The sequence below is a fragment of the Sminthopsis crassicaudata genome, chromosome 3 (genome assembly GCF_048593235.1).
Source record: "Sminthopsis crassicaudata isolate SCR6 chromosome 3, ASM4859323v1, whole genome shotgun sequence".
Classification (NCBI taxonomy): Eukaryota; Metazoa; Chordata; class Mammalia; order Dasyuromorphia; family Dasyuridae; genus Sminthopsis; species Sminthopsis crassicaudata.
In genome coordinates, this window is record NC_133619.1 from 621,564,008 (window position 1) to 621,591,718 (window position 27,711).

Here is a 27,711-nt window from a genome sequence, read left to right on the forward strand (position 1 = left end):
CTCTTAATTTTTTTCAAATAAATTCTGAAGATGATCATTATTATTACGTTAGCGCATATCTCCTATTTCCTATCCTTAATTCTTCTACTTCTGTTAACTTGCCTTGCTATTACTTAACCTTCCCACTGCTCTACCCATGAATCCCTCCCCTTATCTTTTCCCGCCCAGTTTCCCTTCCTCTTTATCACCATTCCCATTAATCCACACACTTAGAAAGAGGAGATTCTTTGTCTCAATGCTACTTAGCCTTAATCAATAAATTCAAATGGCTTCAGCCAAACTAAGACCAGGTGAAGACCTTAGCTTCTAAAGGCAAAGTTCTCCCAGTGCATGCAGGGCCAAGTCCAGTCATCCTGTTCTATAACTGGCCGCTGGATACAGATGATCCTGGAGTGGAAGTGAGGCAGCTCACCTTGCACAGCCTTCACTTACTTAAATCCAATTCACTTGTGTGATGGTATCACCTCCCTGATATCATGATCCTCTCTTTGAAAACAAAGGACAAACAACCTTATTCTATTCCCATTAATCTATATACCCTTCTCTACGCCATCTTATCCTATTCCCTCTTTCCTTATTTCTTTATAGATTTTGGAGAGTGCTATGCCCTTCTTGATATATATATATATATATATATGTATTGTTCCCTCTTTAACCCATTCCTCATGTATGTATTGTTCCCTCTTTAACCTATTCCTCATGTTAGTAGGTTTTCAGAACTACCAGTCCTCCTGTCCCATTTAATTCCTCTGTGTTGCTTTTGCTATTGCAACCTCATTTCTATAGCATAATTATTATTTTTAAGCTTGTCCTAGATAGTTTTGCTGTTTAGACTCATGCCATACTCAGGTCTATCCCTGTGAAGTCTGGGCTAGTTCTCTGGAAGCCTCAGAATCAGCCAGAGTCAGGATAAGCAAAAGTCCTTGGTCTTTAGGGGGAGAAGTGAAGGAGACAGACAAACTGCCACAAGCTTGCCACCAACCTCCCTCCTTGTTGTCTTCCTCCAAAGTGACTCTGGCTTGTCTTACTCCAGCCCCTAATCCCTCTTCCGATTATCTGTATACACCAAAAGATCAAGCCAGCACAGAATAGTGAGAAGGGCCATTTTCCCAAGCATATGCTAATAGAATTATTTCCCAATAGGTAATTAGCCTTAAGTGCTGTTGTCTGATTCAAGCACAACTTTAAGAGTCTCAGCCCTTTACATATCCCAGTCTTTCTTTTGGAATATCCAATTGCTAAAGTCAATCTTAGGTTTACATGTTCATGAATGAAACAGTTTGAATTTACTGAATCCCTCAAAATTAGTTTTTGATGTTGGCTCTTTTTACTGAGCTCAGATTTGTTTGAGACAAAATCCTGAAAATCTGACTTTGTTGAATATCTATTTTTTTCCTCATTCAATATTATACTTAATTTTGCTGAATATAATATTTTCAGCCACAATTCTATTCTTTTGATTGTTAGTATACAGTATTTCCAAGACCTGCAGTTAATTTTTTTAAAATTATTATACCTACCAATAAATTCTGATCAATTTTTACTGTAGCTCCAGCATATCTGTATTGTTAATGGCTTTTGTTGTTGCTTGTAAAACTTTCTCTTTGATCTGAAAATTCTGAAATTTAACAATGCTTATTTCTATATGTTTTTCTTATAGGATCTCTTTGGTAGATTTTTTTCTATTTCTACTTTCCCCTCTTGTTCTATCACTTCAGAACAGTTTTCTTTACTTCTTGTATCATTGTATTGATGAGGTATAACCAAATGATAAGGTCTAGCTAAGGGATATATAAATAAAATTAGGATTAATTGAGGTCTAGTGGCAGGTTTGGGGTATAGGGAGTCAAATGGAGCTCCCCTGCAACTTTTTGGATTCAGCACAAGGATACGAAATTAAATGAGTTCTAGTGGCGGTAAGAGTCCCCTATAAATGAATTTACAGGCCTGAAAACCTAGATTGATTAAAAAACAAAAAACAAAAAAACAAAACAAAACAAAAAAAAGGTTTCTTATAGGGTTTGGAAGTAAGGTTAAAGTATGGTTAGTAAAAGGTATTAGAGGAAGAAATACATCAAAAGTGGTGGGACAGAGAGTCTGTGATGCAAAGCATAATGCTTGCATGTTTCAACTCTCTGCCAAGAGATGATTCCAGCTTGGCTCTTTTATTTGCTTGAAGGGGCTTAGGGTGGAGTCCAAGTTGATTCCTCAAGGGCCAGAACCCACCAGGTGGGGGTTGGGCTACCTGAGCAGATCGTTAGAATGGGGGCTGGGTACAGCCCAAACTGGCTCAGATCCGGATCTCTCCCCTTGGAATACAAAAGGGTAGTAAATCAAAGGTCAGTCCCAAAGGAAGTTGGAGATCAGAAAAGGAATCTTAAAGGGGGCTATGCCCACATCACCATGACCAAAGTTTAGTAGTAGTAACTTTCTATGGTTGAGTTCTTTCTCCTTTTCTTGCTCTTTTTTCTTTTAAATAATAATTTCATGATGTAATCACCTGTAGTCCTGGGGTGAGGAGGATGGTGCCTCCGGTTTCAAGTCTTCCTTCAATTCTTCCCTCTGTCATGAAACCCCAAGCTAAGAACTCTATCCTCCTGTAAGTGCCCACAGTGAGCAGCTACTCTGCCCTATTGCTTCTATAATCACCATGTGCTGGTGCCTTCTGCCAAAGGCTTCATCTCAGCTGCGTAGTTGAGCCTGGCATCCCTTATCTGTACAGGTTCCCTCATCTTCCCAGACTCAGACCCTGGACTCTGTGGTTCTAGCTGAGGCTACCTCTGAATCCAGCTAGCCTGAGGGCTCCCCTCTTGTTTCAACAGAGCCAGGAGGTGTTTATGGTTCATACTGATTAATCCTCAGTCATGGGTTTTTTCCCTTAGGTGCTTCTCCAGTTGTCTTAGAAGGGACCCATGTTCTGCTCCAATTCTTGTTTTTCATCAATCTACATTCTTTCTGAGGAGCAACTTTGTTTCCTTTGTTGAGGAAATCTGGAGAGAGTGGAATTTTCTGATCTATTCCACCATCTTCCCACAATCTTCCTGTTCAAAAGAATGTTTTTAACAGGAATTTCTCCATCATCTACCTCAACAAAGATCTTCCTTAGTTTATCAAACAGGAGCTGAAAACCTGGGACTTGATTTATCCCTCACACACCCCTATCTATGCCCTTCTCCATCCTCTCAATTAAACCTAATAAGGAAAAGTAAATCAGTGACTGGGTGCCCTAGGCTTTGGAAGCAACTCTTCCAATCACAGGCCTAGATGGAAGGTCCCATCCAACATACTGACCCTTTTTTTGTGGTGCTGAGGGCTTCGGTTCACCTGCATCTGTGTCATCAATCCTCTTCCTCTTCCCTCCAGGAAGTACTGGGGAAGGAGGGCTCACGGTGTTACTGTCAAAGTTCTCCGCTTCCAATTTCTGCTGATGGTAGCTGCAAACAGAACAAGAGAAGCTCATGGACACTCAGGCAGAGCTCTGACAGAAGCTCTGTCTCCTCTCCTCTCCTGCAGCCCTTAAGTGAAAGCAGAATGGGGGCTCTGTCTGCTGAGGAGCAGGATTTGAGTCAAGTCAAGAGGGACAAACACAGATCCAGAAGGCTTTCATCCAAAGACAGGGCCCCAGAAGAAGGGGGCTTCTTGCTGACGTTCCTAAGTCACAGGAAGAGGAAGATAAAATGGGAAAGAATCATCTTTCTTTAGGGGATGAGATGAAGACAACCTTTCTGAGCATATAAAAGGGAAAGCAACAAGAGCAATGGGCATTCTACAGGTTCCTAGCAGACAGTCTTAGGGAATACAGATTGAGTGAGTATAGAAGGAAGCATGCAGCCCCGCACCCCCATACCCTCAGAGGGGACTCTGCCTGACTGCCTAAGTTGTGGTCTTTGGGTTCATGTGTAGAAAGGCCTGAAATTTCTTCAGGTCCCTGGAGCAGATTCAGGGGTGCCCCCGAGGCAGCTGCTTGGTCCGTCCAGGCACAGGGTGGGCTCTCAGTACATACCTCAGCACTTTGGCTGTCTCTAGCCAGTCCTTACTGCAACTTTCCCAAGGGTCTACCTCCAGCCATTTGGAGGACTGGGTGGCGAGCTCTGCCATCTTAATTCTGTGTTGGGCACTGATCAGGCCTTTCTTCTTATATGCATCACCAACAGGGGAAATGATGCCTTTAATAACATTATATTGTCCTGGGTAACAGAATTTGAATGAACAGTAGTTAGACCATTCAGATTTTTCATGCAGTGCACTTATTTTATGGACAAAAATTCTGCCATATTCTGATATTGCATCATGGAGTAAAAGGATCCTGGACATTGAAGCTCTGCCATGTCAGCTTGATTCAAGCCCTAGCAAAATTTACCAAGAGAAAAAGGTTACATGTTGGGACCCAGTAAAAACCATGTGTCTGACACACATACACACAAAATCCAATTAAAAACATGGAGGCTCATCCCTAGAGCATGACTGGGTCAGAACAGGCCACAAACTCTATTTTTAAAAAATATATAACTTTTTGTTTACAAGATATATGCATGGGTAATTTTTCAGCATTGACAATTGCAAAACCTTTCGTTCCAACTTTTCTCCTCCTTCCCCTCACTCCTTCCCCCAGATGGCAGGTTGACCAATACATGTTAAATATCAAACTGCCTTTTAAGGTATGTACAGGAATTGCAATCTGTATTGGTGAAGGAAATACCCATACATACTGATAAAGGAATCCTTCAAGGAAGCAAGATTTTCTTTCAACTGGAGAACTCTTTTACTCACCTTTTAACTTAGTGATAAAACCTCCCAAACCTTAGTGACAGAACTCTTTTTGACCAGCACAAAAGACCCAAGAGTAAAAGGAGTTACAGACTCAGAGGAGCCTCAAAGGTCATCTTAGTTCATCTACCCCCATTATTTAACAGAAGAACCAACTGCTGTGATTAGAACACGGGAGTTTCTGCTGCTGTCCTTCCCTTGTACTGCCCCAGTGAGACTGCAAAGTTGCTGAGGTTTCTAGTAGTTCTCTTCCATTTGTAAAACAGTTCACCAAATGATTCCTTTTAAACGACCAGAATCTTACTGCTTGCTAGAGCCCAGGAACTTCTGAATGTGGCTGTCACTTAAATGATGACTTAACTCCGTTGTGTCTGGAGAAGGACTAAGCATCTGTCCCATGAAATCTCCTTAGGGAAGTCTTTTGCCAAGAATTGTGTGGGAGAACATGTTACTTGATCTGACCTGGCTCTGAAGACACGAAGACACAGACACACAGACACACTTTCTTTCTCTCTCTCTCTCTCTCTCTCTCTCTCTCTCTCTCTCTCTCTCTCTCTCTCTCTCTCTCTCTCTCTCTCTCTCTCCCCCCCCCCCCCCCGTCTCTCATTCTCTCTCTCTGTCTCTCTCTGTTTCTCTCTCTCAACCCAAACCTCCAGAAACATTTGGGCTTCAGTCGGTCCAGATGGCAGCTTAGAATCCAGTGCTTCCACCTAAGAAATTTATATTCCAGGTCATACAAATAAATGGCCTCCTCAGCTCAGTAGAGGATCCTACTTTCTATTTTCTACTTGAACAAATTGCAAAGATAGGAAGCTGACTATTCAAGAAGACTCCAGAGGAAGAGTTTTTTTCTTTTTTAGTTACAATAACATTCTTGTCTTTTGTTACTTCTAATGCTCACATTAATCTGACCACTTTCCCCTGGCCTACACACCCTTCCCTCTAACAAAGAAACAGGAATGAAACCACGCCATGTCCTGGTACTGCTCATGTCCACAGGGTGGCAGGCTGGGGATGTGTTTCACCAGCAATTCCCACGACTGCTCAGTCTGCTGGTCAGAATCCCCAGACGAGTTCTGATGGGACAGCGGCCTAAATAATTTCAGCCCAATACCATGGGACCTTCTTCCCCTGGTTTCACCAAGGACACTATAAGTTGGCTATGAAGGGCAAAATCTCTGGCTTGGTGCCTTAAATCAATGAAATTAATTCTGCCAAGTAGTTCAGACAAAGGTTCCTGAAGCCAAGATCTGTGAATTTTCAGGTGGTGAATGTTGTTAAAGCTTTCTATTTCCTCTTCTTTAAAAATGTAATAAACAATGAATTGGTCACAAATCCTGATAAACTGGACCCTACTTCTTCAACAGTATCTTTTCCTTAGTGTACATACTTGGATCCAGATAGAATGTGATCTAATATGGAACAATAAACTTAAGTATTTACTACAGCACTGAGCTAATTATTGGGATGGGGAGGGGAGTAAGGGATGAGAATAATTAGAATTATCTAAGACATCCTTGATCTCAAGGAGCCTAGGCACCTATTAAAAGAATAAAGCACCAACTCAGATATTATAATAAAGACTATTTCTCAGTAGTTATTAAATATATTAGAGATGCAGAACCCAGGGTACATGAGGTGGGCATGAGCAGCCAGAAGCCCTCCTTCTACCTATGTTCACTGTGCAGGCTGCACCCCATACCTGAGATACACTTTCACCTGCAGTTTCATCCCCCAAATCCTTTTCTGCAGGATTACCTCCTCAGGACAGCCTCTGACACTGGCCCCTCTTTCACCTACCAACTGAAAATGTTGCCTCCCCTTACCCGTTCCCTGAGTAGCTGCCTGAATGTTTGGCCAGCGCCCATTACCCATTCTACTTGTTTTCTTCCCACACCAAAGGAGAACATAAATTCCTCAAGGACAAATGTTTCCTTTCTTTGCATCCTTTTCAACACCAAACCCAACACCCTGCCCGTTGGACCAGATTGAACCTGTGATTTCAGTAGTGTCAAACTCCCAGGGAGAAAATACACTTTATAATGCAGGTAGCCACCTCTGCAACTCAGAGCCTCTGAGAGGGAAGCTGCTGTGCACCAGAGTAAAAAGGGCCAGCTCTGGAGTGACAGGACCTATGGTCAAATCTAACTTCTTAGGCTTTAGCCCTTCACAATCTCCCCTACTGTAAAAGAGGGTAAGACTGAGGGGCCTCTGAGGACCCCTCAGTTCTCACATTCTGTGCCTGCCACTCCAAGAGCTCACTGGGGCAAGGACAGGGGAAGGGATCTCCTGAATGTCCCGCTGCCTCTTGTTTCACCTGGAGGAGACTCATATGCTAAAGGAGTTTTCTGTTCCAATGATGATGGGTAGGAATTTGATGGGGAAAGAAAGTTGGGGAGGCATTCTGGGTCTCAGGCTATAGCATGAGCCAAAGCTCAGAGGTGGGAGAGGTGTATCTGAGGAGCAGAAGCGTTCAGTTTGGCCTAAGTAGCCAATGTGTAGGGGCCACTACAAGATGAGGTGGGGAAGGCTGGGGGCTGCCAGGCTTCAGTGGGCCTCAAATAGAAAAAGAAGCCCCATCCTCCTCCAGCAGCACTTAGGAAGGGCCATAGAAGACTTTGGAAGGAACAAGAGTCCCCTCCTCCCCCCAGCCAAGCAATCACACAGGCAAGATTGGCTTCAGCCTTGGCAGGTGTTGATCACTCCCTTACCTGTCTCATTCATGTAGTCCTTGGCCAGCTCAAACAGTCGAAGGTGCATGATGGTGATGGGATTAAAAGAGCCACAGGCCAGAAGAACCACCTCTTTTCTGTTGTTCAAATTTTCCATGCTTGAATCTATGCAAGCCACTAAGAGAAGGAGGAACAAACGAGGATGATAAGCAGCAGCATCAGGGTAGGGCGTCTTTTTAAAAAACTACAATACAAAAGGTAAGGGGATCCCCACGTGCAAAACTTTTTGTGGCAGCACTTTGTGATGGCAAGGAACTGGATGTCCATCAGCTGGGCAATGGCTCAATAAGCAATGGTATATTTGGTTAGGGAATATTATTGTTCTATAAGAAATGATCAACAGGATGATTTCAGAAAGTCCTGGAAAGACTTACATGAACTGATACTGAGAGAAGTGAGCAGAACAAAGAAAACATTATACACAGACTTAGCTCCTCTCAGCAATACAGTGATCCAAGACAACTTCAAAAGACTTGGTGCCATTCACATACAGAGAAAGAACTATGGAGACTGAATCCAGATCAAAGCACATTATTTTCACCATCTTTTTGTTTTTATTTTTTCATTCTCATGATTTTTCTCTTTTGTTCTGATTTTTCTTTCACAACATGACTAATATGGAAATATATGTTTAACATGATTGGACATGTATAATCTTTATCAGATTGCTTGCTGTATTGGGGAGGGGGGAGGTAAGGAAGAGAGAGAGAAAAAATCTTACAAAAATTAATTTTGAAAGCTATCTTTTCATGCAATTGGAAAAAATAAAGTAAAAAACAACAACAACAACAACAACAACAACATAAAGTATGAGTTTAGCTTTGTAACTTGTAAGACTCTACACTAACTCCATTGAGAGGAAAAGGCCCAGTCCTGACACCTTTCTCATTTTTCAGGGCTACATGTGTTCAGGGGCTTTCCACCAGCAGCTTGACTTTGACTTTTTCTGCTGTGTCCACCTATCAAACAAAGTACAAAAGGGTCCTCAAAGGAAAGAGTGTCCTCAGCAAATAGTTAATTTAACTCCCTCATTTTATTCGTTTTTATTTTGATTTTAAGAAACTTAAAAAAAAAATCCATTGAACAATGAACTTTAATTGAATCAATCAATTCAGAAGTCTTTTTTATTGAGCCAGAGTTTCTTAATCTGTGTCCTCTCATGGACCCCTTGAGAAGCCTGGTAAAGTCTTTGGTTCTCTTTTCAGAATGGTGTTTTATAAAAATTCCTAACTGGAAAAAAAAAAAAAAGCCAAATTTACCACCACTGCAATTACTTGGGTACACCCTATTTTGCATACTGCTTTTTTTTTTTTAATTTAACATTATTTCATAGAAACATTTCCAGGTGTTAACACAGGTCCCATTCTCACCTTAGATAACTTGATTTGTAGATTGTACTTTGTTTTAACCCATTCCCCTTATACTGAGCATTTGGAGCAATTCCAATGTTTCAGTGTTAAAAATTGCCCTGCTGATAGGAATATAAGACTTCTAGCACCCATACTCATAATGGGCATGTTCTTGGGGGGGGGGTGTCATTTTTATTCCCTAATTCATCCCCAAAGATCCCAATTGAGGTGTTCTCCTCTGAACAATTTTAAATCATATTTCAAAATAAATTCTGGAGTGGCAGAATCCACTTTCTTTTCTCTCATAGTTTTTCCCATTTATTTTGATTTTTTCTCTAATGTGATCCATAAAGAAATGTGTTTTTTAAAAAATGAATGTACATGTTTCACCAGAAAAAAAAAACAACCCAAAACAAATAAAATAAAGATAATGTAAAATCAATAACAAAAAAGAATGGGGTAAAACAACTAAAATAATTTGTAAGTATTGCAGAAAAGCCTGTCTCACTTGAGTAAAAGGGGAGTACAGCCCAAGGCAAGCGGGGGGGGGGGTAGGGGGGGAAGGGAACCCCTAGCCCTAGCACAGATTAGCACCTGAAACCCTGTGATCCTGGTACAGCAGACATAATCAGGCCTACTGACCCTTGTGTAGCAGGTAAATGTTCAGGCCAAGAGACTAATGCAGCAGGTCAGCTATTAGACCCCTGGCCCTCAGCACAAGAAACTTGGGACAGTGTTCCTGTATCCCAGAGGCAGAACTCAACTTTATTAAAGCATCAGGTAAAATCAAAACACAAACTCAAGAGAGGATAGCAATGTCACAATGCCTACATGCAAAACCTCAAAGAGAAAATGAATTGATTTCAAGTCCAAAGAGAACTGCTAGAAGAGTTCAAATGAGATTTTAAAAATCAAGTAAAAGAGAAGAAAAATTGGGAAAAGAAATGAGAGTCATGCAAGAGAATCATGAAAAAGTCAACAGCTTGGTAAAGTAAACACACACACAAAAAATTAGGGAAAGATAATTCCTTAAAAAGGAACAATTCCTTTAAAAAGTAAAAATGGAAAAGGAAGTACAAAAGCTCACTGAAGAAAACAATTCCTCAAAAATTAGAATGGGGCAAGTAGAAGGCAATAATTCCATGAATTGTCAATAAACAAAATCAAAAGAATGAAAATATAACAAAAGGTGATATATTTCACCAGAAAAGCAACTAACCTTGAAGATATATATAAAAGAGATAATTTAAGAATTAGTGGACTACCTGAAAGCCATGATCATAAAAATGAACCTGGAAAACATCTTTCAAAAAATTATCAAGAAAAACTGCCCTGATATCCTAGAACCAGAAGGTAAAATATTAATTGAAAGAGTTCACTGATTGCCTCCTTTAAGAGGTCCTAAAAGGAAAACAAATTCTAGAACTTTCAGATAAAAAATAAACAAAATATTTTAATATCAAGGAGCCACAGGATTGTGTGTGTGTGTGTGTGTGTGTGTGTGTGTGTGTGTGTGTGTGTGTGTGTGTGTAGCATCCCTACTCAGTAAAAATGAACATAATAACCCTTTAGGGTAAAAATTGCAAATTCAATGAAATAAAGGACTTTAAAGGACTGATAAAATAAAGGACTAATGAAAATGCCAGAGATAAACAGAAAATTCAAATTTCAAATACACTGTCAAGAGAAACATAAAAAGGTAAATAGGAAAGATGTAACAAGTTATTCGTTAAGATTAAATTATATCCCTACAAGAGAGATGATACTTGTAACTCTTAAGAACTGTATCACTTATTGGTTAAGTTAGGAGAAGTATACATATTTAGAGGGTGAAAGTGTAAATTGACTTAGATGAGTTGATATATAAAAAATTAAGGGGTAAGAAAGAGAATTGCACAGAGAAAAGAAGGAAATACAGTAGGATAAATTATCTCACATGAAGAGGGACGCAAGACCTATTATAGTGGAAGGAAAGATAGGAAGGGGATATGAAAAGGAAGTTGAGAGAAGGGAGGTTAGATTGAGGAAAGTGGTGGTCAGAAGCATAACAATGGTAAGGAGAGAAGAAGTGAAAGGAGAAAGAAAGGGGAAAGGAAGGAAGGGTAGACAGACGCAGAGACAGAGAGAGAAACAAAGACAGACAGAGAAGTATAAATAGAGTAAAACAGAATGGGGGGAATAAACAATAAATTAGTAATCTGTGAATGTGAAAGGGATTCAAAAATTTTTTTGTTTATAAAAAAACATTTAAAACAGAAAGACACATAGGGAGTAAAGGTAAAAGGCTGGAGCAGAATATATTATGCTTCTGCTGAAGTAAAATAACAAGGATAGTAAACATGATTTCAGATAAAGCAAAAGCAAAAATGGAATTAAAAGATCTAAGGAAGAAAAACTACGTCTTACTAAAAGGTACCATAAACAGTGAAGTAACATCAATACTAAACATAGATGCATTAAATGGAATAGCATCAAAATTTCTTAATGGAGAAAATAAAGTAGTTTTAGAAGGAAGCAAACAATAAAATTATACTAATGTGGGACCTTAACTTTCCCCTTTTGGAACTAGTTAAATTTAGCTACAAAATAAAAAAGAAAAAACTTTTAGAAAAGTTATAGTTGACAGACTTCTGCAGAAAACTAAATGGGAATAGAAAGGAATATACTTTTTTTCTCAGCAGTACATAGCACCTATATAAACATTAACTTTGTATTGGGCATAAAAACCTTACAATCAAATGCAGAAAGGCAGAAATATTAAAATGCATCCTTTTCAGATCATAATGCAATTAAAAACTTCATTTGATAAAGGGTCATGGAAGATAGACAAAAAATAAATTAGAAACTAAATAATCTAGTCTTTAAGAATGAATGGGCCAAAAACAAATACTAGAAATAATAATTTCATTAAAGGGAATGACAACAAAGCGATGACATACCAAAATTTATGGGATGCAGCCAAAGTAGTACTTTAGGGAAATTTTATATCTCTAAACACTTATATTGGTTAAAGTGAGAAAAGCAGTTCAACAAATTGGGCATACAACTAAAAAAAAATAGAAAAAGAACAAATTAAAAATTCCAAATTAAATTCCAAATTGGAAATCCTGAAATCAAAGGAGAGTTTAGTAAAAGTGAAAGAAAATCACTGAACCAATACATGAAACTAAAAACTGATTTTATTTAAAAACAATAAAATAAGTAAACAGCTGGTTAATTTGATTTTTAAAAAGAAAGAGGGGTGGAGCCAAGATGGTGGAGTGGACACATGGGTTTTTTCTGACCTCACCCCACATCCCTCAAATTAATTAGCAAATCTAGCCTCTGAATTAGTTCTGGACTGGCAGAATCCACAGTATAACAAATTACCAGGAGAAGATAATTTTGAAGCTCTCCAGAAAAGGTCTGTTTCAGTTAGGCATGGAGGGATTCAGGCCAAGCACAAGCAGTCTAAGCATAGACACCAGTGCAAGGAGCTCATAGACTTGGGGCAGTGAGGACTCCACAGACTGGAAAATTTACGGGGAGGACTCTAAAGCAGAGTTGGCTACTCTACCCTGATTGCAAGCTAGTAGATCAGCAGAGAAGTTATAAAACATCCAATACAAATAGAAAAGGTAAATAGTGAATCCCTAAACCCCAGAATTTCATGAGCCCTGGCCACACCCACCCCAGTCACCAATGATCCAGCATAGCCACTACTGCTGGTAGAGGAAGCTTGGAAAAGATGTTCAACCCATTGGGGTAGTTGGCTTACCCCATTCCAAGGTCCTTCTGAAGTCTCGCTCTCCCTTGCCCTAAAAGCACATCTCAACTTTTAAAAAAAATGAGTAAAAAAGCAAAAAGAACCTTGACCATTTTTTTTATGGTGAAAGAACAGATTTCTTTCTTGCTTTTTTTTTTTTTAAATTAATTTTATAGTTATAACTTTTTTTTGACAGTACATATGCATGGGTAATTTTTTACAACATTATCCCTTGCATTCCCTTCTGTTCCAAATTTTCCCCTCCTTCCCTCCACCCTCTCCCCTAGATGGCAGACATTCCCATACATATTAAATTTGTTGTAGAATATACTAGATACAATATATGTGTACAGAACCTTTTTTTTTTTTTTTTTGTTGTTGTTGTTGTTGCAAAGGAAGAATTGGATTTAGAAGGTAAAAATAAACTGGAAAGAAAAACATAAATGCAAACAGTTTACACTCATTTCCCAGTGTTCCTTCTCTGAGTGTAGCTGATTCTGTCCATCACTGAGCTATTGGATCTGAGTTCTCTTTGTTGAAGATATCCACTTCCATCAGAATACACCCTCATACAGTATTGTTGTTGAAGTGTATAATGATCTCCTGGTTCTGCTCATTTCACTCAGCATCAGTTCATGTAAGTCTCTCCAAGTCTCTCTGTATTCATCCTGCTGGTTATTTCTTACAGAACAATAATATTCCATAACATTAATATACCATAATTTACTCAACCATTCTCCAATTGATAGGCATACATTCATTTTCCAGTGAGAAGAACAGATTTCAAACTCTGAGGAGACTAAAAGCAGATTGTCTCCAGATGAAGACCTAAAGGGTGATATAAATTGGTCTGCATCATACAAGGCTCTCATAGAAGAAATTAAAAAGGATCTTAAAAGAGACCTAGAAGAAAAATGGGGAAAGGAAATGAAAACTTTGCAAGAGGGTTTGGAAAAGGCAACCCAGAAATTATCTGAAGTTCACTACAAAATAGATTTAGTGAAATGGAAAAAGCATATAACTCATTAAAAGATAAATTTGACAAAATGCAAAAAGAAAACAACCCACTGAAAAACAGAATTTGTGAAATGGAAAAAACCCATAGAACAAAAGAATTAATTTAAAAATTCAATTGGACAAATACAAAAAGAAGTAAAAAATGTAAATAAAGAAAATAATTCACTAAAAATCAGAACTGAATAAAATGGAAATGAACAACTCAATGAGACATCCAAGAATCAGTCAAGCAACACCAAAAAAGAAAAAAGAAAAAGAAAAAAAAGAAAAAATAGAAGAAAATGTAAAATTTCCCTACTTGGGAAAACAACAGACCTGGAAATAGATCTAGGAAAGACAATCTAAGGATTATTGGATTTCCTGAAAACCATGATGAAAAAAGGAGCCTAGACACTATTTTTCAGGAAATCATTAAAGAAAACTGCCCTGAAGTCATAGAATCAGAAGGTAAAATAGCTATTAAAAGAATTCACGGAACACCTTCTAAAAGAGATCCCAAAAGTAAAACTCCAAGGAATATCGTGGCTAAATTTCAGAACAATCAGGCCAAGGAAAACATATTACAAGCAGCCAGAAAAAAAAAAATACTTCAAATACCAAGGAGACACAATAAGGATTACCTAAGACCTAGCAGCTTCCACCTTAAAGGATCAAAGGGCCTGGAATCTGATATTCTGAAAGGCAAAGGAACTTGAAATGCAGCCAAGAATAAACTACCCTGCTGAACTGAGCATTTTCTTTCAGGGAAGAAGATGAACATTCAACAAAATAGGTGAATTTCATTCATTTCTGATGAAAAGATCAGAGTTAAACAAAAGATGTGATCTCCAAATATAGAACTCAAATGGAGCATAAAAAGATAAAAAGAACTCTTGAGAACTGTATTTCTGTTATGGGTATACATAGAGAGTACATGTATAATTTGATTTTACTATCATAATATAAAAAAGAAACTAGCGGTGGAAAGAAGATTGTACCGGAAAAATAGTAAAGTGGAGGTAAAATGAGGGAAATTACATCTCATGAACAGGCAAAGAAAACCTATTATAATTGAGGGAAAGAAAGGAGGGAGATAAATATTATGTGAATTTTACTCTCATCAGATTTGGCTCAAAGAAAGAATATTTGATATATTTGGTTTCACGGAGAAACTTCTCACACCTTATAGAAAAGTGGGAGGGGAAGGGGAAAAGGGAAGGGATAGTTTAAATAGAAGCGAAAAAAGAAATAGTAGGGGAAAGATATAAGAAAGGGGGAGGGACATAACTATAACCCGGGAAGGCTGCTTGAAGCAAGTGGTGCTCATAAGGGAAGGAAGGAAAGGGGAAAAGGAAAGAGAAAAGTATAATTTGAATAAATAAGGTGGCAGGAAATACATAATTAGTAGTTTTAACCATAAATGTGAATGGGGTGAACTCTCCCATCAAGCAGAAGCAGATAGCAGACTGGATTAAAAGCCAGAATCCTACAATATGTTGTTTACTGCTGAGTGAAACAAGCAGAACTAGGGGATCATTATAGACTTCAACAATGGTACTGTATGAGGATGTATTCTAATGGAAGTGGATATCTTCAACATAGAGAAGAGCTAATCCAATTCCAATTGATGAATGATGGACAGAATCAGCTACATCCAGAAAAGGAACACTGGGAAATGAGTGTAAACTGTGAGCATTGTTTTTTTGTTTTGTTTTGTTTTGTTTCTCTTCCCAGATTATTTTTATCTTCCGGATACAATCCTTCCTTTGCAACAGCAACAACAACAAAATTCAGTTCTGCACATATATATTGTACCTAGGATATACTATAACATATTTAATATGTATGGGAATGCCTGACATCTAGGGGAGGGGGTGGAGGGAAGGAGGGGAAAAGCTCGGAACAGAAGGGAGTACAAGGGATAATGTTGTAAAAAAAAAAAAAAAAAAAAAAAAAAAAACTTGCCTATGCATATGTACTGTCAAAGAAAATGTTATAATTATAAAAATTAATAAAAAAGAAAAAAGAAAAAAAACAATATGTTGTTTACAAGAAACACATTTAAAACACAGTGATACATAGAGAGTAAAAGGCTGGAGCAGAATCTATTATGCTTCAGGTGAAGTAAAGAAAGCAGGGATAGCCATCCTGATCTCAGATCAAGCAAAAGCAAAAAGTGATCTAATTAAAAGAGATGAGGAAGGAAACTATATCTTGCTAAAGAGTACCATAAATAATGAAGCAATATTAATACTAAACATATATGTACCAAATGGTATAGCATAGAAATTCCTAAAGGAGAAGTTAAGAGAGCTGTAAAAAGAAACAGATAGCAAAACTATAATAGTGGGAAATCTCAACCTTGCTCTCTCAGAACTAGATAAATCAAACCACAAAATAAATAAGAAAGAAGTTAAGGAGGTAAATAGAATACTAAAAAAGGTAGGTATGATAGATCTTTGGAAAAAATTGAATGGAGAAAGAAAGAAATACACTTTCTACTTGGAACCTATACAAAAACTGACCATATATTAGGACAAAGACCTCAAAATCAAATGCAGAAAGGCAGAAATATTAAATGCATTTTTTCAGGTCATGATGCAATAAAAATTACATTCAATAAAAGGCCAGGGGAAAATAGATCAAAAAGTAATTGGAAAGTAAATAATCTCATCCTAAAAAATGAGTAGGTGAAACAGCAAATCAAAGACACAATTAATAACTTCATCCAAGAGAATGACAATAATGAGTCAACATACCAAAATTTGTGGGATGCAGCCAAAGCAAAAAGGGGGAAAATTTATATCTCTAGATGCATAATTGCATAAAAAAGAGAAAGAAGAGATCAATGAATTGGGCTTGCAACTAAAAAAGCTAGAAAAAGAACAAATTAAACCCCCCCAATCAAATGCCAAACTTGAAATTCTAAAAATAAAAGGAGAGATTAATAAAATTGAAAGTAAAAAAACTGTTGAATTAATAAATAAAACTAAGAGTTGGTTTTATGGAAAAAACCCCAACAAAATAGATAAACCTTTAGTTAATTTGATTAGAAAAAGGAAAGAGGAAAATCAAATTGTTAGTTTCAAAAATGAAAAGGGAGAACTTTCCACCAATGAAGAGGAATTTAGAACAATAATTAGGAGTTATTTTGCCCAACTTTATGCTAATAAATTTTAATCTAATGAAATGGAGCAATACCTACAAAAATATAGATTTCCCAGATTAACAGAGGAGGAAATAAATTACTTAAATAGTCCCATTTTAGAAAAAGAAATAGAACAAGCTATTAATCAACGCCCTAAAAAAAAATCTCCAGGGTCAGATGGATTTACATGTGAATTCTACCAAACATTTAAAGAATAATTAACTCCAATAATATATAAACTATTTGAAAAAATAGGGAAAGAAGAACTCCTACCAAATTCTTTTTATGACACAAACATGGTACTGATACCTAAACAAGGTAGGATGAAAACAAAGAAAATTAAACACCAATTTCCCTAATGAATATCGATGCAAAAATCTTAAACAAAATATTAGCAAAGAGATTACAGAATTGACTATATAATCAAATTAACAAAAAACATATGATTATCTCATCAGATGCAGAAAAAGCTTTTGAGGCAAATCCTATTAAAAACACTAGAGAGTATAGGAATAAATGGATTTTTCCTTAAAATAGTCAGCAGCATTTATTAAAAACCATCAGCAAGCATCATATGTAATGGAGATAAACTGTAACCATTCCCAATAAGATCGGGGGTGAAACAAGGTTGCCTACTATCCATGTAACTATTCAATATTTTATTAGAAATGCTAGCTTTGGCAATAAAAGAAGAAAAAGAGATGAAAGGAATTAGAGTAGGTAATGAGGAAACCAAATTATCACTCTTTGCAGAGATATGATGATATACTTATAGAATCTTAGAGAATCAACTAAAAATCTATTAAAAATAATCCACAACTTTAGCAAAGCTGCAGAATACAAGATTAATCCACATAAATCATCAGCATTTTTATACATCACTAACAAAATCCAACAGCAAGCGATACAAAGAGAAATTCCATTTAAAATAATTGTCAATGGTATAAAATATTTGGGAATCTATCTGCCAAGGGAAAGTCAGGAAATATATGAGCAAAACTACAAAACACTTTCCACACAAATAAATAATTCTACACTAATCTAAACAATTGGAAAAATCTCAAGCTCTTGAATAGGTCAAGTGAACATAATAAAGATGAAAACACTACCTGAACTAATCTATTTATTTAGTGCTATGCCAATTAAACTTCCAAGAAATTATTTTATTGACTTAGAAAAAATAACAACAAAATTTATCTAGGAGAACAAAAGGTCAAGAATTTCAAGGGAATTAATGAAAAAAAAAAAGAAAGAAAGATCTAAAACTATATTAAAAAGCAGCGGTCATTAAAACCATTTGGTACTGGCTAAGAAAAAGACTAGTTAATCAGTGGAATAGGTTAGGTTCACAGGATAAAATAGTCAATGACTATAGTAATCTAGTGTTTGACAAACCCAAAGACCCCAGCTTTTGGGATAAGAATTCAGGATTTGACAAAAACTGCTGAGAAAACTGGAAACTAGTATGGGAGAAACGAGGCACTGATCACACCTAACACCATATACCAAGATAAGGTCGAAATGGGTTCATGATCTAGACATAATGATATTATAAACAAATTAGAAGAACATAGGATAGTTTTTACCTGTCAGATCTGCGGAGGAGAAAGGAATTTGTGACCAAAGAACTGGAAATCACTACTGATCCCAAAATAGATAATTTTGATTATATTAAGTTAAAAAGTTCTTGTACAAACAAAACTAATGCATACAAGATTAAAAGGGAAACAATAAACTGGGAAAACATTTTTACACTCAAAGGTTTTGATAAAGGCCTCATTTCTAAAATATATAGAGAACAGACTCAAATTTGTAAGAATTCAAGCCAGTTGATAAATGGTCAAAGGATATGAACAATTTTCAGATGAAGAAATTGAAACTATTTCTAGTCATATGAAAAGGTGTTCTAAATCATTACTGATCAGAAAAATGCAAATTAAGACAACTCTGAGATACCACTACACATCTCTCAGAGTGGCTAAGATAATAGGAAGAAATGATGATGAATGCTGGAGGGGATATGGGAAAAGTGGGACACTAATAGATTGTAGGTGGAGCTGTGAACGAATCCAACCACTGTGGAGAGCAATTTAGAACTATGCTCAAAAAGTTATCAAATTGTGCATATCCTTTGATCCAGTAGTGTTTCTATTGGACTTATATCCCAAAGAGATCTTAAAGGAGAGAAAGGGAACTACATGTGCAAAAATGTTTGGGGTAGCCCTTTTTGTAGTGGCAAGAAACTGGAAACTGAATGGATGCCCATCAATTGGAGAATGGCTGAATAAATTATGATATATGAATATTATGGTTCTGTATGGAACATTAAGAAATGATCAGTAGGATCATTTCAAAGAAGCCTGGAGAGACTTACATGAACTGATGCAAAGTGAAATGAACAGAACTAGGAGATCATTATACATGGCAACAACAAGATTATAGGATGATCAATTCTGATAGATGTGACTCTCTTCAACAATGAGATGATTCAAACCAGTTCCATTTGTTCTGTGATGAAGAGAGCCATCTACACCCAGAGAGAGGACTATGGGAACTGAATGTGGTTCACAGCATAGCATTTTCACTCTTTTTGTTGTTGTTTGCTTGTGTTTTATATTGCTTCTTCTTCTTCTTTTTTTTTTTTTACTGGTTTATTTGATTTTTCTTGTGAAGCACAATAATTGTGTTAATATGTATGCATACATTAGATTTTAACATATATTTCTACTATGTTTAACATATATTTGACTACTTGCCATCTAGGGGAGGGCGTGGGGGAAGGGAGGGAAAACTGGAACAAAGTTTTGCAAGGGCTAATGTTGAAGACTTATCTATGCATATGTTTTGAAAAATAAAAAGCTTTAATAAAAAACAAAATAAAATAAAAAATAAGAAAACTAAACTAATATCAAAAATCTGATGGATGAATTCACCATCAATGAAGAGGTGATTCAAACAATAATCAGTAACTATTTTGCCCAATTATATACCAATAAATCGGATAATCTAAGTGAAAAGGATGAATACTTAAAAAATATAAACTGCCCACATTAAGAAGAGGAAATAGAATAATTGATACCATTTTCTTTTTTAGTTTTTGAAACTGTTCATAAAAATGTTGAAATATTTCATGCATCTTCAGCAACTGGAACATCTCTACCCTTTGTGTTCCTAGTATATATCACTTGTGCTTTGTGTTTGGAAACTAGCTTAATCATACCCTTACTGAGCAGCTCCTAGAGGGCTACTTGGGCTACGGAACTACAGATTTTCAGTCTCTCTGAGACTACTACAGGAATAAGTTTATAGTTAGGGACATTCTTGCAGAGTTTGCCATTTGCTGCTTTGTCAAAGAGAACCAGATTGTTGAGCTTGTCTCTTCTTAGCTTTGCCCCAAAACTTGTTTACAAGATTGCCAGCATCTTTTTTTCTTCTTATCATCCTTGGGCAACATGGTGAGACTTCAGGAACTCCTGCTGCCTACTCTAAGCTAAGATGTCCAACAGAAAGCTTAATCCCATTTTAGAAAAAGAAATTGAACTATCAACAACTCCCTAAAAACCCCCAAAACTTCCTGAGTCAGATGGACTCACAAGTAAATTCTACCAAACATTCAAAAAAATTAATTCTAATATTATATCAACTATCTGGGGAAATAGGCAAAGAAGGAGTCTACCAAATTCCTTTTACAACACAAATATAATGCTGATATCCAAACCAGGAAGAGCCAAAACAGAGAAGGAAAACTATGAACCAATTTCTCTACTGAATATTGATGCAAAAGTTTTTTAAAATTAATTTAATAATTATAATATTTTTAATAATTATAACATTATAACAGTACATATGCATAGGTAATTTTTTACAACATTATCCCTTGCACTCCCTTCTGTTCCAAATTTTTCCCCTTCTTCCCTCCACCCCCTCCCCTAGATGGCAGGCATTCCCATACATATTAAATATGTTATAGTATATCCTAGGTACAATATATATGTGCAGAACTGAATTTTGTTGTTGTTGTTGTTGCAAAGGAAGAATTGGATTCGGAAGGTAAAAATGACCTGGGGAGAAAAACAAAAAAATGCTAACAGTTTACACTCATTTCCCAGTGTTCCTTCTCTGGGTGTAGATGATTCTGTCCATCATTGATCAATTGGAATTGGATTAGCTCTTCTCTATGTTGAAGATATCCACTTCCATCAGAATACATCCTCGTATAATATTGTTGTTGAAGTGTATAATGATCTCCTAGTTCAATGCAAAAGTTTTAAATAAAATACTAGCAAAGAGATTACAGCAATTTATCACAAGGACCATATACTATGACCAGGTGGGGTTTATCCCAGCTTAAGTAAACTATTAGCATAATGATCTTATCAATAACAAAACCAACAGAATAATGAGTATCTCAACAGGTACAGAAAAAGCTTTTGACAAAATATAACATCCATTTCTATTAGAAATCCTAAAGAACACAGGAATAAATGAAGCTTCTCTTAAAATGATAAGTTTTATCCATCTAAAATCATCAGCTAAAGCTAAAAATCTTCCCTTTAAGATCATAGTTAAAGCAAGGATGCCCACTATCACTCAATATTATACAAGAGATGGTAGCTATAGCAGTCAGAAATGAAAAAGAAATTGAAAGAATTAAAGTAAGCAGTGAATAAACAAAACTTATCACTCTTTGCAGATGATATGTTATACTTAGAAAATCCTAGAGAATGAGCTAAAAAAAATTAGTTGAAATAATTAACATCTTTAGGAAAGATACAGGATAAATTACATCATCAGCATTTCCATATATTACTAACAAAGTCCAACAGCAAGAAAGAGAACGAGAAATTCCTTTTAAAATAACTATAGACAATGTAAAATACTTTCCAAGACAAAATCAGAAACAATATGAAAACAATTACCAATACTTTTCATACAAATAAAGTCAGACCCAAACAAATGAGAAACTATTAACTGCTCATGAATAGACTAACTCAATATAATAAAGATAACAATTCTACCTAAATTAATTTATTCAGTGACATACAAAACTACTAGGAAATTATCTTATGGAGTGAGAAGAACAAAAACAAATGTGAAGGAAAAAGGTCTTACCATACCACATCTCAAACTATATTATAAAACAGCAATTAACAAAATTCTCTGGTACAAGCTAAGAAACAGACTGGTGGATCAGTGAAATAGGTACACAGTATACAGTAGTGTACATTATAATCTAGTGGTTGATATACCCAAAGACCCCAGCACCTGGAACAAAAATTTACAATTTAACAAAAACTGCTAGGAAAATTAGAAGAGAAAATGGCAGAAACTAGTTATAGTTTTAACACCTCATACTATATACCAAGATAAAATAATAATGGGTACATGATCTGAACATAAAGGTCATATTATAACATAAGCAAAGGAGGAGAGCAAGAAATAGTCTACATGTCAGATCTACAGAGAAGGGAGGAATTTATGACTAAACAAGAGATAAGAGAACATTACTAGATATAAAACAAACAATTTTGATTACATTAAGATTTAAAAGATTTTATATCATCAAAAGCAATACAACCAAAATTGGAAAGAAAGCAAAAAGTTGGGAAAGAATTTTCAAAATATATACATGTATATATTTATATATTTTATATATTATATATTTTATTATATGTATAAAATATTATATATTATATAATATTTTAATATTATATAATATTATATAATATTTATATAATATATTATATAATATTTTTAATATTATATAATATTATATAATATTTTTAACTGAGGCCCATGGGATGGATAAGTGATTTCCCAAGATCCCCGATACTAATCATAGGATTTGAATACAGACCCTTGGATGTGACTCCAAAGCCATTGCTTTTCCTGCTATACCACCCAAATTGTCCAACTGTTCAGTAGGTACCTTTTCACTCAAGTCTGTTTAGAAGCGAAAAGTCGATAGTAAGAAAATTGTAATTACTTTTCGGTCTTGAGGATGAGAATTAGGACAGGTACATCTAGGTGCTGCAGATCTTAAATTTGGACTTGCTCTACAAGAGGCTTGTGCTATGGCCCACATGTAGGAACATATTCTAATCTCCCCTTTCTCTGCTCTATATCCTGCCCCCTTTCCCACTGTAGCCAATGCAGAGATTATTCCCAATGCAGAGTCGGACCTCATTGTGGAAGATGTAGATCCTGATTGGGAAGAGGAAGAGGCAAAACAGGAAGGCTCTCCCCCTGACTGCGGGGACCAAGAGTGCAAGGAGGCTGCCCCGGTGGATGAATTCAGAGAGAAAGCTGGAGGGGAGATGCTCAGGTAGGAACCCCAAAGCTTTTCACACATTTATATATATATATAACATATATAATATAATATATATTATATATTTTATATATTTATTTATTTTCAAAATATATACATGGATAATTTGACATTCACCCCTACAACCTTGTGTTCTAAATTTTTCCCTCACTTTCCCCCCAAGTCAGCAAGTGATCCAATATGTCAAACGTGTGAAATTCCTCTATGCATATTTCCCTAAATATCATGCTGCACAAGAAAAACCAGATCAAAAAGGAAATAAAAAGAGAAAAAATTAAAATGCAAGCAAACAACAACAAAAAAGAATAAAAATACTATGTTACAGTCCACATTCAGTCCCCACTGTCCTCTCTCAGTGCAAATGGCTTTCTTCATCACAAGATTACTGGAAATGGTCTGAATCACCTCGTTGATGAGAGTTATGTCCATCAGAATTGATCATCATAGTCTTGCCTTTGCCATGTATATTGACCTGGTTCTGCTCATTTCACTCAGCATCAGTTCATGTAAGTCTCTCCAGGACTCTCTGAAATCATCCTGCTGGATGATGGTTTCTTATAGAACAATAATATTCCGTAACATTCATATATCAATTTATTCAGCCATTCTCCAACTGATGGGCATCCACCCAGTTTCCAGTTTTTTGCCCCTATAAAAAGGTTTGTCACAAACATTTTTGCACATGTAGGTCCCTTGATCAAAGCCTCATCTTTAAATAGAAAGAGAACTGAGTCAAATTTATAATACTACATGTCATTCCCCAATTGATAAATGGTCAAAGGATATGAAGAGGCATATTTCAGAGGAAGAATTCAAAATTCCCTACAGTCATATAAAAAAAATGCTCTAAATAACTATTAATTAGAGAAGTACAAATTAAAATAATGGGATATCACCTCTTATATATCAGAATGGTTAACATAACAAAGGAAAATATTATTAATGAGCAATTGGAAAAACTGGGACACTAATGTACTATTGTTGGTGGAGTTTTGAACTGATCCAACCATTCTGGAGAGCAATTTGAAACTCTGTCCAAAGGTCTTTGAATTGTGCATATCTTTTGAATTTGCAATACCACTATTTAGGTCTGTATCCCAAAAATATTTAACCAAAAAAAAAAAAAAAAAATAAAAAAGAGGAGGAGGGAAGGATATATAGTTACAGCAGCTCTTTTTATAGTGGCAAAAAACCCTGGAAATTGAGGGAATGACCACCAACTGGGAATGGCTGAACAAGTTGTAGTATATGATTGTAATGGAATATTAATATGGTATAAAAATGAATAGACTAATTTCAGAAAAACCTAGAAAGACTTATGTGAACTGATGCAAAGTTAAAAAAAAAAAGTCAGGAGAACATTGTGCACAGCAACAAGAATACTGTATAATGATATACATTGATATAAGACAATCCAAAGGAATCTGAATACACAATAAAGCCTACCATTCACTTTCTGTGTTATATATATATATAATGTATTTATAAAGACTGAACCAATCTTCAATACCACCTATGAGAAACACTTGCTTTCTCACTGATCTACCAACTCTCCTTGGGCTCTGAGCTCCTAAACTGTCAAATGGGGAAGTTTGCTAGCAGGTCCCAAAGATCTCTCCTAGAATCAGACCTATGACACTATGAGCCTGAACCCTCCTGACCACAAATCTTGCCTTTTACCCATAATGCCAAGAAAAGTCCAAGGGGCTCTGAAGATACCAAGGTAAACGAAAAACGATGGGTGTCATTTACACCGTACTTTTAAGTTTCCAAAGAATTTAACTTACATCATTGTATTTACTGAACATCAAAGCACAGAGGCTAATCACACAATGGCATGAATAATACAAATTCCAGAGGCCAAAACACAGTACCCAAACCCTTTTTTTTTTTTTTTTTAAATTATATGACTATTTAAATTTATTATCTGTGTGACATTGGGCAAGTAATTTTTATTTCTTTTTTTAGCTTTTTATTTTCAAAGCATATGCATGGATAATTTTTCAACATTGACTCTTGCAAAACCTTGTGTTCCAAATTTTCCCCTTTCCTCCCATCTCCTCCCTAGATGGCATGTGATCCAATATATGTTAAACATGTTAAGATATAGGTTAAATCCAATTATATATACATATTTATATAATAATCTTGTTACATAAAAAGTCAGACTAAAAAGGGAAAAAAATGAGAAAGCAAAATGCAAGTAAACAACAACAAAGAGTAAAAATGCTATGTTGTGATCCAGACTCATTTCCCACAGTCCTCTCTGGGTGTAGATGGCTCTCTTCACAAGATCACTGGAACTGGCCTCAATCATCTCATTGTTGCAAAGAGCTGCATTCATCAGAACTCATCATCATATAATAATGCTGTTACCCTGTGCAATGAAACCTTTTTCAATCCTGCTTTCCTGTCTTTTTCCCCCCAGAAGCTTTTAACTGTGGATCACTTTATACTTTTTTCCCCAAAATATTATTACTGCTAAGAACAGTCTATATAATGAGGTTTCAGATTTTTCTCTATTCTTTTTTTGGGTTTTCCTAATAAAATGTCAATCATGAACTAGAAAAACCAAAGTTCTCTAGAATATTCTCTGAACACACTCTCACGACTGTGACAGCAGGAAAAGGGCTGTAATTAGTCCCTTATTTTGGATCTTGGCCAATTCTAAGCCCACTCTGCCAAACTCCCTAGACTTGGACCTGTTCTTCCATCTTGGTTCTACTAATCCTGGAGAGATCGGCACCTGCCTGATCTTGCTAGTAGGCCTTCATACCACCTCCCAGATATCCTGCCACACATGCCATTAGAATGGGTACTCAATACATTTTCTTTTATACATTTTCTAAAAAAAAAAAAAGAATGTATATGTGTAAAAATGTTTGTGACAGCCCTTTTTGTAGTGGCAAGAAAATGGAAACTGAGTGGATGTTCATCAATTGGAGAATGGCTGAATAAATTGTGGTATATGAAGGTTATGGAATATTATTGTTCTGTAAGAAATGACCAGCAGGGGGATTTCAGAGAGGCCTAGAGAGACTTACATGAACTGATGTTGAGTGAAGTGAGCAGAACCAGATCATTATCATTCATAGCAACAGCAAGATTATATAATGATCAATTCTGATGGACATGGCTCTTTTCTACAATGAGGTGATTCCAACTAGTTCCAATGATCTTTTAATGAAGAGAGCAATCTGCACCCAGAAAAGAGGGTTATGGGGACTGAGTATGTATCACAATATAGTATTTCCACTCTTTTTGTTGTTTGCATTTTATTTTCTTATTTTTTTTTTCCTTTTTGATCTCATTTTTCTTGTGCAGCATTAATTGTGGAACTATAGATAGAAGAATTGTCCATATTTAACATATATTGGATTACTTGCTATTTAAGGAAGGGGTTAGAGGAAGGGAGGGAAAAAATTTGGAACACAAGGTTTTGCAAGGGTGAATGTTGCAAATTATATATGTGTATGTTTTGAAAATAAAAATCTTTAATAAAAAAAGTGTACTCTTTGGGGACAAACATTCCCAGTGTTTAGCACAGAGCCTAGTACTTAGTAAGGGTTTAATATTATCGATCTATCAATTGTTCAGTCATTCATGCTACTTTGCCACAACTTCTCTAGGCCTCAGTTTTTGTAAACTAGAAGGGTTAGGTAGGATGACTTCTAAGATGCTTCAGCTTTAGATCTGTCCTATCTGATCAGTATCTTATTAAGCTTCAAATTTCCAAATCAGTAAAGTATATTCTATCCAAACAAGCCCCAACATTGAACCTTTTTTCAAAGGTTTGCATATTAACTATTTGGCTTCCTTTAGCTATATCTAAAATCCACCCAACCTGCTGTGCATGTCTCATTACCATTTTCCTACCATCCTTCCTGAAATGTTTTTTGTTTTGTTTTATATTGTGGCCATCTCTGGAAATATCCTGCCCTCCTATTCTCTTCTAGACTAAATTCTCCTATTTAGACAAAGAAAATAACACCCCATGCAGTGACCCCATCTGACAACATATAGAGCACACTGTTCCCACTTGCCATTTCTAATGTGAGAAGTGTTCCCTTAACTCTTCTCTGGCACCATGTTTGGTTTTCACCCCCTTGGAATTAATCCTTTTCCCTCCTGTGATTATTTCATGTCTGTTGTTGTTTATCACTGGCCACACTGTTCTGCTTACTTCATTTTATACAGAAAAAGAAATAAAAATTTCTTTTTTAGCCAATCTACAACTGATGGACACTTATTTTTGTTTCCAGATCTCCTTATGTAAACAATGCTAGTCCAATTTCCACTGGAAAAGAAATGAATGACATTAAATCAGGCTTACTGGAGAAGACTACAGCCACTTATCTGCCTGTGGCTCCCATGGCAATCCAAGTCATGGATCATACCTTTTTGGGCAAAAAGAACTGCATCATTTATTTACCTATTGACACCTGACTGTGCTCCTAAAGGAACCTGGAAGTGGGAGATGAGGGCAGGCCAGCTGAGCTGACTACTGTCACCTGAGCCAGGAATACTCCAGCTCTGCCTGTCACAAGATTCCATCACTATTCTCAAACAGGAGTCACTGAGAAGCACAGCCAGCCTGGAAAAGCAGAAAACACACAGTGGGAAGCCTTCATCTGTCCCAAAAA

At 36.2% G+C, this 27,711-nt stretch overlaps 1 protein-coding gene across 3 annotated transcripts in view; it reads right to left on the reverse strand.

Annotated features, from left to right (window-relative positions):
- Positions 1–27,711, reverse strand: part of NMNAT1 (nicotinamide nucleotide adenylyltransferase 1) — a 49,821-nt gene that overhangs the window by 3,418 nt on the left and 18,692 nt on the right. For all 3 annotated transcript variants that reach the window (XM_074306322.1, XM_074306324.1, XM_074306321.1), the window contains 3 exons: positions 7,479–7,616; positions 4,004–4,187; positions 3,292–3,434 (listed from right to left, as the gene is read on the reverse strand). In XM_074306322.1, the coding sequence (XP_074162423.1) occupies positions 3,292–3,434; positions 4,004–4,187; positions 7,479–7,596 (445 nt within the window). In that variant the 5' untranslated portion in view covers positions 7,597–7,616. The remainder of the gene's footprint in view (positions 1–3,291; positions 3,435–4,003; positions 4,188–7,478; positions 7,617–27,711) is intronic.